This window comes from Molossus molossus, unplaced genomic scaffold (genome assembly GCF_014108415.1).
Source record: "Molossus molossus isolate mMolMol1 unplaced genomic scaffold, mMolMol1.p scaffold_m16_p_23, whole genome shotgun sequence".
NCBI lineage: Eukaryota > Metazoa > Chordata > Mammalia > Chiroptera > Molossidae > Molossus > Molossus molossus.
The window spans coordinates 15,940,870-15,954,214 of record NW_023425359.1 but is presented as its reverse complement, the minus strand read 5'-3'; the positions used below and the strand labels follow the sequence as shown (position 1 = coordinate 15,954,214).

The 13,345-nt window shown below is 44.0% G+C and overlaps 1 protein-coding gene across 2 annotated transcripts in view; it reads left to right on the top strand.

Moving 5' to 3' along the window:
• Positions 1 to 13,345, top strand: part of DISP1 (dispatched RND transporter family member 1) — a 138,094-nt gene that overhangs the window by 114,115 nt on the left and 10,634 nt on the right. For both annotated transcript variants that reach the window (XM_036277614.1, XM_036277615.1), the window contains 5 exons: positions 2,450 to 2,479; positions 7,369 to 7,492; positions 8,337 to 8,464; positions 8,911 to 9,008; positions 11,379 to 11,476. In XM_036277614.1, the coding sequence (XP_036133507.1) occupies positions 2,450 to 2,479; positions 7,369 to 7,492; positions 8,337 to 8,464; positions 8,911 to 9,008; positions 11,379 to 11,476 (478 nt within the window). The remainder of the gene's footprint in view (positions 1 to 2,449; positions 2,480 to 7,368; positions 7,493 to 8,336; positions 8,465 to 8,910; positions 9,009 to 11,378; positions 11,477 to 13,345) is intronic.

The window sequence follows — 13,345 nt, the reverse complement described above, 5'->3', positions numbered from 1 at the left end:
CCTGACTTTGATTTCGCATCTTGCAAGAGAAAGGATGCTTTTCCCGCATGACAGATGAATGCTTTGTGGTTACCCCACAAAGTGGGGTTGTTGGTATTTTGTCTCCCCTGGTTTGGCAGACAGAAACACACACTACGGAGAGCAAATCAGGCATCAGGATATGTGAGTCCTTACTGCAGCTCTGCTAAGACCTTGAATGACCAAAGGCAAACAAAGGCCCATCTCAAAAATGGGCCTGGGATGGAGAATTCATATTATCTAAGATTGTTTCCAGGGCGTACAATCTCTGAAGTTGTTTGTTCTCCTTGATTTTAATATTTTTAATGGCTTTTGAGTCCCTAATGAGGACATGTAAATAGAGCTTGACATTTGGAGTCCCTGTCCAATAGACAGATTAATGCAAAGAACATTCTAGAACGTAAGCTCCGTGAAGTTTGGGGCCTTGCCGGTCTCACTCATGGCTATACCAGGAGTTAGAGAAACCTTTTTTCAAGAATGAATACATGTAATTTAGAAATGTAAATGGAGAAGGAAAATAAGAGAGAAAACTTTAGATCTCAAAGAAATTCTAAAATAAGGTTCTTACTGCCCTGGCTGGTTTGGCTCAGCGGTTGGAGCATCGGCCTACGGACCAGAGAGTCCTGGGTTCGGTTCCCGCTAGGGGCACGTACAAAAAAAAAAAAAAGATAAAATAAGGTTCTTACTATTAGAAGAGTAATAGCTTGAAAGTAGAAAGATTGGAAGACAGATGTTTGCAAGTTGTTTTGTTTATTCAAAATATGGGACATCCTTGGGGGAGGAGTTCAGGTTAGGAGATTGTACACAGTAGGACATTTATTCATTTATTCGGCAAATATTGAAGTACCCTCTCTGTATCATTGTAATGGCTATCAAACTCTTTGATCTCATGACCCCTTTACACTCAAAACTTATTAAGGATCCAGAGAGCTTTTGTTTATATGGGTTATACTGACTATGTAGTATATTGGGATTGAAACTGAGAAATTCAGAATTTTTAATTTAACTCACTTAAAAATAACAATAATAAGCCCTTTATGCACTAACATAATGGTTTATGAAAAATAATATAGCTCCCTAAACGAAAAACATTAGTGAGATGCTTGGCATCGTTTCCCACTTTTGAGTTCTCTCCGCTGTGTGGCTTACTAGGAGCAGGATTCTCTAGTCTGCTTCTGCAGTCAGTCTGTTGCAGTATGCTGTTTGGTTAAAATATACGGAATCACGTAGAAAGCCATATAATAAGTATATGAAATGATGTAGAAAATCCAGCCTTACCCAGGGATGGTGCTAGACAAGGGAGACACTCCAGCGGAGGGTCTCAGGAACTCCCAGAGTCTTGAGAACACACCAGGAAAACACTGTGCCGGGGACAGTGGAACATGAGCATCGAATTTGGTTTGTTCACCACACAGTGAGTGAGTGCTCACCATATGCTAGTAACATGGGAACAATTTACTCTGGTAGGAATTAAGAGTTTGGCGGTTGAGGCTGAGTCAGATTTGGAGTTTGCTTTTTGTTTTTTTTAGAAAGTTTTTTTTTTTCTTTATTGATTTTAGAAAGAGAGGAATGGAGAAGGAGAGAGAGATAGCAACATTGATGAGAGAGGACATTGATTGGCCACCTCCTGCATGCCCCCCACTGGGGATCGGGCCCACACCCTGTGCCGACCGGGAACTGAACCGGCGACCTCTTGGTGCAGGGTCGACGCTCAACCACTGAGCCACACCAGCCGGGCAGATTTGGAGTTTCTGTGGGTGCCTTATCCGCTGTGTGGGCAGTGGTGATGGGGTGCAAGAGGGAATAACAACAGCATGGTGGGGAGCTCACTGAGGCACACACCGCTACTTGTTGAGTGGGTGTGGAGTTAGATGCTAAGAAACTGGAAGGTGGAGGAGCAGCTCTCCATCTCAGAAGGAAGAGAGAGGTTCTAGTTTAAGGAGGTATCGATGTCATATGTGTTTTTCTTTTCTTTTCTTTTTCGTGGTGCGAGCCCCTAACAGGAACCGAACCTGGGACTCTCTGGCCCGCAGGCTGACGCTCAACCGCTGGGCCAAACTGGCCAGAGCTCATACATGTTTTTTTAAAGGTGTTGGAGGATCCTTGATAAGTGAGAAGCAGCTTAGGCTGGAGACAGGAGTGTGGATGCTGGTAAGAGAGCTGAGTGCACCTGTAGCTGGCGACTTGGAGAAGGTCGCACAGTGTGACCGATTCCATAGGAAGGTGTGACCAGCCCTCCGGCACTCCCACCAGGTGGACAAGATGGTCAGCATTCACTGTGAAATCCGTGTGTGCTTAAAATCTTGGTCGTCCTTGCTAATTCTTCCAGGACTCTTCCCGAAGGAGAGATGAGTAAAATGTTAACTGCGGACATTAAGCCTTCACGTTACGATGCCTGGTTTCTGATGGTTTTTCCTTTGCTTTTTTCCAGACCATCCAGACCTTTCAAGTTACCAAAAAGGTAAAGTAACCCAGATCATTTTATTAAATAACCATCTTTCTTGCATGCTCTTCCCCTTTAGTATTTTCTCCACACTTAGCTGCTGTCTCCACGTTCCTCATTCATACTTTCGTGGAGGAAAAAGAAATGTTCCCTGAGTTGGTCTTAACCTCCAGGTAGACGGACAGTCTTTCAGTTCTGTTTGTGTCTCATTGTGCACATTGGCCTCGTTAGTTTGCGTCCTTCCTGTGATGGATGGCTTCTCAGTGTCCTACCTGTTCACATGGCTTGAATTCAGGGGACTTTTTTTCAAATAGGTTGGCTGTGTTTCTCCCTAGAAAATTCTATTCCCATATGAAGATGGAGGTATTCTTTTGCGTGGAAATTTTAAAGTTTTATCCTTTCAGTGGAAGAACAAAATTGTAAATGGATAAGAGTTCCTGAAAAAAGTATTGGCTCATCAGATGTGCTTGTCCTTTGCCATGTGATATTATTACACCTTAAGAAACTCGAAGTGCTCTTTGAAATCCACTTGCTAACTCTCTTTTTAATTTTACAGGGGTGGGTTGCGTTTACTAGTACGTTGTGTTGTCTAGGGATCTCCAAAGTCAGAACAGGCAGACGAGCGACAAGCACTGTATGAGATGCAGAAGGATGTATTCTAGTGAAAGGAGTGGCCCTTTACAAAGTTCTTCTACCGTACCTGTGGTCCACTTTCCAAAGAAAATGATGCTCAAGTACTTTCTTCTCTGAACTCAGTTAGAATATGTGCCTTGAACCTGGACTCACCAGGAGTGGAATTAGTGAGAAAACTAATGTTCTAGGCCATTAGTGAGATGTTCTAGGCCATTTTCAATTTCCCTTCTGTCCCCAGTTTTCCCGCTTTACTAGATGTACCTGACTGTCACAGCCCTTGTCTGCATCCGTATTGTGCTTGACACGTTGTTTCCCCCTGGTGCCCGAATCACACCCCCTGGTGTGATAGCTTAGCACAGACAGAGGAGGAGCAGAACGCCCTCAGCAACATTGTGGTACTTGGAGATGCGTCTGGGTCAAGGTCAGGCAGAGGAGTTGGGGCTTCCCCCAGGCTGCCGTGTGTCCTCAGGACGTTGACGGCACTTCTTTGGTGTGACCAGTGTCCTGGACAGGTCAGCATGGGGGAGCCCGGGGGGAAGTGGAGTGGTGAGGTAGTAAGGTGAGCGAGCACGAAGACGTGTGCTGCGGTCCGAGGCCTCGTCTCCCTCTGTCGTCCATGCACACGTCGTGTGTCACCGCGCTGAAAAATCAAAGCCAACGCTGTCGAAGGGAAGAAAGGCAATTCTCACAGCACGTCTTTTGAGGTCGCCATGCATGTGTGTGCAGATTTTTCGAGAACACAAAACAAAAAGTCATTATGTGGGTAAACTGAACCGCAGTATGAAAGCTAAGCCATTTGGGGCCCACTGCCCTCTGTTGACAACATGTTTGTAGGTAAAAATGAGTGATTTCTGGCTCATTTGAAAGAAAATTGATCCATTTAAAATAAAGTATAATGAGTCATTGTATGAGCCTGAGGCCATTTTCATGGGGGTGGGGAGGCTGATACTTTAAAGGTGGAAAGTGTTACCCTGGCCAGTTTGGCTCAGCGGTTAGAGCATCGGCCCGCAGACCAATGGGTCTCGGGTTCGATTCTGCTCAAGGACATGTACCTTGGTTACATTTCAGTCCCCGGCCCTGGCTGGGATCATTTGGGAGGCAACCAATCAATGTGTCTCTCACATCGATCTTTCTCTCTCTCTCTCCCCCTCCCACTCTGTCTGAAGATAAATGGGAAAATATCCTTTGGTGAGGAGGAAAAAAAATGAAAAGGTCTGGGTCTAAAGTCTAAAGGACTCTTTAAGTCTGAGCAATGAAGAGAAAGTCTCAAGTGTGCTGCTGACAAAGGACTTGATTGTCTCGAAACAAGTTACTTCCATGCTGGTTTGCATTTGCTGGAGGAGGAAATCAAGTGTTTAGGATATAGGCACACACCAGCGTTCTAGAGATCGGAATGCTTCTGACCAGTGCTGTTTGCATTTGATCAACTACCATCAGCATATGGTGATCTGTATGTTTTCACTACATTCAGAATTACTCTTAAATTATCCAGCATAATTTTTCCTTGATGAGTTTTTAAACCCAGAATTGACAGTCTAGTGAATCATCTTCAGACTTGAAGTCTAATGGGTCTAGATGGTTTTGCATAGAGAAATTAACTATTAGTGTGGCTTAGGAATTTAATTTTAAACTGTGAATTTGGGGAAGCATGCATTTGTGGCAGGTTGACTTATTCCAGATGTCTTTTGTTTCTTTGTGTTTGAAGCAAGAGCTGATATCATAGTGGTTAAGAGGCCAGATTCCAGAACCAAACTACCTGATGCCAAGCTTTGGGACTTCTTTTTATTGAGATCCAATTGGGATAACATTTTATTAATTTTAGGTGTACAACATAATGATTTGATATTGTATATATTGCAAAACAATGACCACAGTAAATTTACAGCAATCACCACACACATTTTTTTCTTGTGATGAGAACTTTTATTTTGGCAAATACACAATACAGTGTGAATAACTGTAGTCACCATGCTGTGTATTTCACTCCCATGACTTATTTATTATATAGCCGGGCAAGCTTTGTGACTTTGAGCAAGTTATTTCACGGTCTGTGCCTCGGTTTCATCTTACAAAGTTGTGAGAATTAGATGAGATGATAATCTGTATAAAGGAATTCCTAGTAAGTGCAAGTGATCATGCTTTATTTTCCTAAGATCACTTTTATTTATTTTTTACTGTTTAAATATGTTTTTATTGCTTTTTTTAGAGAGAGAGGAAGGGGGAGAGAGAGAGAGAGAGAGACATCGATGCGAGAGAGAGAACATCCATCAGCTGCCTCCTGCACGCCCCCTACTGGGGATCGAGCTCTCGACCAAGGCAGGTGCCCTGACCAGGAATCGAACTAGGACCTGTCAGTGCACTGAGCCACACACACTCTTGGGGCCCTAAGATTACTTTGAAAAGAACAATGAAAAATACCTGTGCCAGTACTCCCTGAAGGCACAATTATGTTAGAGTTTAGTTTTCTTATTAAAATAGAGTCAGAAGTAAATATCCCCACAAAGCCAGATCTGTGAAGTTGCAAGATTAGAATATAAACATCAACAGTCTCTCCTTGGAGACACACAGCAGCTTTCTGCAGAATGGCAATGAGCCACCGGCCCCCGTCAGTGCCCCTCCAGCATGGTGCTTAGGAAGCTTCCACAGGTACACGAGTAAGAAGCCGGTTCCAGGTGAGCCCGAAGCAGCCCTCCCAGCCGCCCAGTGAACTGGCATCAGTGAGAACCTGAGAGCAATTGTCCGCTAGTGAAGTGTTTCTTTTTTCTATAATAAAACCTCAAGAAACCTGAAGTTGGCAAGATCGATTTTGCATTTTAGAAAAAGTTCGGTGCAGTCAGGCACTGACTGGGCACTCAGTTCATCTCAAGATCTGGAAGTGTCCCGATAATAAGGCTGGTCCAGGATCTGGAGGAAGGGAGCAGAAGTCGGTCTTCGTCGGAGGTGGCGAAGGGGGGTGTGGGAAGGTGTCTGGAGGAAATGTCTCGATGGTGGAATTGGGTAGCGGAGAGGGGTTTCCAAGGTGTGGGGAGAGGCTAACGCCAGGCTGTGCGGTTGGCAGTGAAGGGAGGGTAGTAGGTACAGGGTGTCTGTTCATCGAATCCATAGATAGTTATCGAGTACCTTTTAAAAGGTACTGTTCCAGGCTCTGATACTACACGAAACAAAAACATAAAACAAAAATCTCTGCCTCACGGAACTCACAGTCCAGTGGATCTGTTCATTATAGTTTTAGCTAGAAGGAAAGTTCCAGGTTTAGGGGATGTTTTTGGTTTGGTTCAGTTATTCTTTTTAAAGAAATTTTTTTCTTCATTGATTGTAGAGAGAGGAAGGGAGAGGGACCGAGAGATAGAAACATCGATGAGAGAGAACATCAATTGACCACCTCCTGCATGCCCCCCACTGGGGATCAGGCCCACAACCTGGGCATGTGCCCTGACTGGGAATTGAACCGGCGACCTCTTGGTGCATGGGTTGATGCTCAACCACTGAGCCACACCGGCTGGGCTGATTCAGTTATTCTTAAGATCTACACTCCATGAACCTGTTTATGAGCTGAGTTCTTTTTCCAGGACTTACAGAGTAGAAGTATAGAGAAAGGGAATAACCAGACAACCAGATTTCTGGAAGAGACAGCAAGGAGTTTGGATCCTCTGTTAGAGTATATGTTCTTTCCACTTAGGAAGTGTACATTTTACCTCTTCTCTTCCCAGGCGCAGATGTAGATAGAACATGGTGTCAGAAATAGACAGTTTTCACCCTGGCCGGTTTGGCTCAGCAGTTAGAGCGTCGGCCTGTGGTCCAGAGAGACCCGAGTTCAGTTCCCGCTAAGGGCATGTACCTCGGTTGCAGTTTGTCCCCGGCCCTGGTTGGTTGTGCGGGTGGCAACCACTCGATGTGTCCCTTTCACATTGATATTTCTCTTTCTCTCTTCCTCTCTCTCCCTCCCACTCTATCTGAACAAAAAATGGAAAAATGTCCTCGGGTGAGGATAAAAAAAAAGAAGCAGACAGTTTTCTGACTCTTGGTGGCCCGTGGCACATGACCACAGCTACGTTATCACAGAAATGAGAGGACAGTGATCCTGTGATTTTCTATATTCACATACTCTTTACTGTAATTACACACAAACACTTATAATGTCATCAGATCTTTTACTCATAAATACCTGTACTGGGTTGGACATACCAGGATTAACCGAATTACTCTCTTAGGTAGCAAAAAGCTCTCTGTTGCTCCTAAGAGGCCTTCTTTGTGATTTCTCTCTGCTTCTGTAGTTATGCAGCCCTGATAGCCGACTGGCCCGTGGTGGTCCTGGGCATGTGCACGGTGTTCATCGTGGTCTGTGCCTTGGTGGGAGTGTTAGTGCCAGAGCTCCCTGACTTCTCTGACCCACTGCTGGTAAGGAGGGCTGAGCCCGCGGCGTTTGTTTATCTGCTTTCTTTAGCCCAAAACCATCTCTGAAAAATTAAGTATGTTGATACAAATTGCATTTTGTTATTTAGGATCCCATTTTTTTAAAAACCTTCTTAAGCCATTAGTGGGTGTACAGCTCTCTTTGTGCAAAGTAGAAACATGTCTTCTCTGTATTCTCAGGTCCTTAAAGGTCAAGAAAGGTGTCCACCATGAAAAATCGGGAAATTTTGCTTTTTGGTCCCTATGTTTAAGCTAAAAAGCAAGAAATTGGAGAATCTTTGTATTATACTACCAAAATGTTTTCATAAAGTCTTTAAACTGTCTCTTTTTCCCCCCAAAAGAAGCTAAAGGAATTTCAGCACTACTAAGAGATAGCAAGGTCTGTTTTTAAGTAAATGTTCCTCTGGAGTGGAATAATGAGGGAAATATGAGCAAGGATAATGGCATCCTCTTTGTAAAACACTGTAACATGCACAATATAATTTACTTTGACCATAATATTTTATAACCTAAAAGTAAGTATTTACTAAATGCTTAGGTATGAATTTGAAAGAGAAGCTTCCGATAAGGTGGTGTTTTTTTTTTCCCTTTTTCCTGAGACATGTAGCATATTAAAGAATCAAACTGTTTTGTCACAGTAAATAGGTGATCATTGCCATGTTAAGTCATCTTGTGTCCATGCTGGTCACCTCTGGAGTAGTCCTGAGGAACATCTGTATTTTCGGTTGAAAGCTATTCATCGCCTAGACATTGCTTTCCCCAGCTGCTTACTACCCGGAGCCTGAAATGAAGTACACTGATGGAAATTTGTGATTATTTTTTGCCTTAGGGTTTTGAACCAAGAGGGACTACAATAGGCCAGAGACTGGTCACGTGGAATAACATGGTGAAAAATACAGGATACAAAGCAACGTTAGCCAATTATCCCTTTAAATATGCAGATGAGCAAGCCAAAAGGTAATCCTTTGTTAACTTTCAGATAAAACATTGCTAATGAATTTCCCTTTTAAATACCACCTGAGCAAGAAAGAATAATGTAAAATGTGTGGCTCAAGACCTTGTTTAAATTGTCGTTGTCTAGTAAGAGTTTATTGTATTGGAATGAAGAGCGAGAGCTTTGGCTGGTTTGGCTTAGTGGTTGGAGTGTCGTCCTGTGGACCAGAGAGTCCCGGGTTCGATTCCCGCTAGGGGCACATACCAAAAAAAAAAAAAAAAGTGAGGGCTTGGGGGCTTTTCTCTTTTTTTCCAAAAGTGAGAAAATTAATGTTGGTGGCTTATATTAATCCTTCCGACTTAGTTTCAAGTGCTAAATAGGCCGTGCCTTTGAGGACGTGCTGTTACAGGCAGCTCCTGGGCCTGGCAATAGCCAGCACTTGACTGAAGATCAGCTTGTTCTCTTCCAGCCACCGGGATGACAGATGGTCAGATGACCATTACGAAAGAGAAAAGAGAGAAGTCGACTGGAACTTCCACAAAGACAGCTTTTTCTGCGACGTTCCAAGTGAGTGGCGTTTATAGATGATCAAGCCCCTCAGTGGCTTCCTAGCCCTCTTGAGATGGAACAGGATTAAAGTCTGGACTGATGGAAGTGTGTGGCTAGCACACAGCTTCACTGTTTCTGTCTTACTTAAGGAGATATTAGCTTCATGAACTTGTCATTTTCTTCTCTAGGTCAGACAACCACTAATCTGAAGGTGTTTATCTAGAGGGAAAATTAATAAGAAAGAGATTGAGCTACATTCAGTTTTAAGGAGATATAAATCTAATAAAATTCTTGACCTGGCCCCAATTTCAAGTCACTTTTCAAAATTCCTTGTACTATTTTAAAAAATAGCTTAAGGAACAAGTACATATTTTGGGATTGAGCCCTGAAATCATCTACTATATGACCAAACATAGTTGTTTTTTTTTCCATTTTGATTCATTCAAAAGCATCTGTGCCTGCCTTGTCATTAGGCCTTAGAGATAGAGAAACAAAATCACGTCCAGAAGCCTAAAGCTTGAGTATCACAGGGACCTAGGTCATGATATGAATGAGTGAAGCTAGCAGACCAGAAGGCAGTAGGAAGTGATGGTCATGGGGAGCCACAGGGCACCTCTGGGGGAGAAATCAGTTGCTACTCTGCAGTAGAATGTGCCCTTAAAGAAACGAGAGCCCCGATATTATAACTGCCCTGAAGTCAGGAATCCAGATTTTAATGTTGGCAGCAAATTCCCTGAAAATCTGCAGCAGCCTTGGAGGAGGGAGTACATGGCCTGGAGGAAATGGATCTAAGGATGTAAGTCACTGACAAGCCCTAGATTAGGAATGAGGAATTGTGGATAATTTGTTTCTAGCAGTGAATAGTAACATTAAAGCTCTTTGGATTTTAGGTTTTTTGTTGTTGTTGAAAATCCCTCTAAAATGTGTAGCTTCCTGTCTGATCTGATCACTAGAAGACCTGATTGGCTCTTTGATGTTTCTAGATCTTGCCAAGCCTCGGGGTCTTTGTTTTGAACACTGGTTTACTATTTAGTAATAGAGAGAGAGAAAGTCGGAGATTAGGGAGAATTTTTTACTGATCTCGGGAAGCAATGCAAGTTTCTTCTCTTATTTGAAAAGTTGGGCTCTGGTCAGTTTCATGTTCTGGCTAGTTTATTTCTCTCAAAGTGTTACTGTAAATTGCTTAACCAGCATCTGTCTGGTGGTGAATATCTTAACCAGGAAGAACATTAGCAAATTCATAAACTACAGTCTTGTTTACATTTCAGTCATCATTTGTCTCATAAGTAGTAGATTCTGCCCTGATAAAGTCATTTCTGACTCGACTTGAATGAAATGTTCCACAAGGCTTATTTTGATCTGTAAAATCAATCAATGTAAGGTAACAGCCAGTTGATGAAGACAAGAGTTTACTAAAGAAAACTTTATATACTCGTGAACAAACTTTATATACTCATGTAATAAAGCTTTATTCATACATGTGCAAGTTGATTTTCTTTGTTAGCACAATTCGGCTTTTTAGATAGTGTGAAACTCATCTATTTTGTTTTACTTGGTTCAGATTTTTTGTAATGGCTGAGCAAGCAGAAACAGTCCTTACTGAGCACCTATTTTTTATTATCTCATTTAATCCTCACAGCTAATTGGGATGCTGTTGCTGTCTCCATTTAACCAGTGAGGAACTAAGGCCTAGAGAAGTTGGTTGTCCAAGACCACCCAGCTGGGGAATCACTAGACCTGGTTACACTGAGTTCTAACTCTGAGGCCACGCCCTCTCCCTCCCCCCCCCCCCCCCCCCAGCATCACACAGCCTCCCTCATTCAGAAACATCTGATACCAGTATGATTTTCAAAATGTTTTCTAGACTGGTGTAGCAGGGAGACCATGTTCTCCACCAGAACATGGAGGGCGTCTGAGATCCTGGCCAGCAGTCTGTGCTTCGTTGACTGTTTCTGGTGCTTTTAAATCGATCACCTGCCATCTCTCCTCTCTAGTTAGCTGCCAAAGAGAACATCCTATAATCCATCCTTGACTCCCAAGTGCATCATTCTTTGATTTCATATACCATTACGGTGATGTGTTGTGAAATTAAGAGGGGGCATTCAATTAACTGCCTGCTGAAAGTTCTTATGGCTTGTTCTTCGTAATTACACTGTGATGCTCTGGTTTCTAAGATGTAGTGAGTAGGCAAAGGCTTTGAGCTGACAATGTGATAGCATTGCCTTTCTTCAAAAACCCTCTCTCCCGGAATTTGTCGAGGGAAAGGCTCCCCTGCCACTAAAGAATTGTCCATGTGGTTTCCCAGTTTGAGTTGCTTCTAAATGTCAAGCCTTATGAAATACATGAATAATTTATGACCATTTTTCTTCTCTTTTTTTGTATCACCAGGTGACCGATATTCCAGAGTGGTATTCACTTCAGCTGGAGGGGAGACATTATGGAATTTACCAGCAATTAAATCCATGTGCAATGTAGATAATTCAAGGGTACGTAAAGGAGAACTGAGTTCCGTTTAGCACAGATGAGGCGGTCTCTTTGCACCTCCTCTGACTGCTGAGCCCTCTGATGGATGGAAGTGCTGACGGTGCGAACCTGCTGGGGACTGAGCGCCAGCAGGCCCGCCCGCCTTAGATCTGGGATCAAAGTGTCTGCTCCCCACCCAGCAGCCCACCTTCCTGAATAAAGAACTGTTTCCTTCTCTCCTGTCCTCTGCCCACCAGCCTTTGTGTCCTTTCCCAGCAGATCCCCTTTCAGGATGAGGCGAAGACTTTTTTCCTTCTTTTGTCATATTTTCTTTTCCTAATCTGCTTTCATTGTTCACTAAACTTCCCCCGAGGCAACTGTCAGCATCTTAATTATACAGTGAAATGCCGGCCTTTCGAGCAATCAGTGAGTCCTTTGGGCCTGTGACCTCAAAGGGAAATTTAGGGCACAGGCTGGGGAAAGGGACATCAAAGGTTAGGAAGACAGCATCTATGCAAATGGCCCGAGTAATCCAAGCCAGATTGCCCTGTGCTGCAGCAAACACCTGGGAAGACAGAAGGAAGCAGGGACACAGGCTTCCTGCGTAGTCTCCTGGAGCCACAGCGCTGTCAGCCCAGGACACGCAGAGGCCCTCTGGGCGTGGGGCTGCCCCTCCCAGCAGAAACTGCTGTCTGATGGCACCGATGGACCTGTCATAGCACAGCGACCAGGCAGAAAAGGAACTCATTGCACTCTTAGCATCGCTCTAAGACGCAGAATCACTGTTCAGTTGCAAATCTAATCACATGCAGTGCTAAGAGCTAGCCCCCTGTTCTCACGGCAGCGTTCTTAAAGGAATACGCAGAAAGGAGTCTGAGACCGCCCGGGCCAGCAGTCTCATTGTGCCGATATAAGTACCGTCCGAGAACGAAGCGGCTTACCAGGCTGGTCAGTTGACCCCAGATCTCCTAACTCTCTTCTTCATTCTGAGAGGCTGTCTGTACATTTTGAAAATAACTTCCCCATGGATTGAGCTGTCAGGATTTTCGGCGCGTGCCATCTTTTCTCTGTCTAACTCCAAATAGTCCAAAGGCACAGTCCACCCGTAAACGGACAACAGTTTCTCATCAGTGGTCAGTTTTTACTGGCCAGGTTTTCTTCTCTCCCTCAATGATCAGTTCATTATTTGGAAGCTATGAACATGTTTTTCTTTGTCGTGGGTGGTGGTTGCCACCCTCTTACGTAGAGAGGGAACTCTGGAGAGGTAGACGTGTGGAGTGTCTGCTCCGTGCAAGCCTGGGCTTCGTGCTTGTTGCTCACCCCGCCGTGGCCCTGGAAACTAGCGCCTGTATAAGCTGGTCTGGCTCCTGGCTAATGAGCCTTGGATGAGAGCAGTTCACCTTCCACACCTCCTGGTTCTTTATTATTATTATTATTATTATTATTATTTTATCCTCACCCAAGGACATTTTTCCATTTTTTGTTCAGATAGAGTGGGAGGGAGAGAGAGAAACATCGACGTGAAAGGGACACATTGAGTGGCTGCCACCCGCACGACCAACCAGGGCTGGGGACAAATAGCAACCGAGGTACGTGCCCTTAGCGGGAACCGAACCCGGGTCTCTCTGTACCGCAGGCCGACGCTCCAACCGCTGAGCCAGACCGGCCAGGGCTCCTCCTGGTTCTTGCTATCCTATCTTCACAGTTGATCTTTAGACCTTCCCCCCCTGAAGACAGACTCTGAAGCGACTGAACTCACACAGTTGATTAATAGCTGATGTTTACTGAGTGTTGTTGATGTCTGCCAGGAATCGTTCTAAACACTTGAACGAATTATTTAATCGATCATTGAATTATTAGTCATTTGCACGACAGTGTTATGAAGTAAGTGC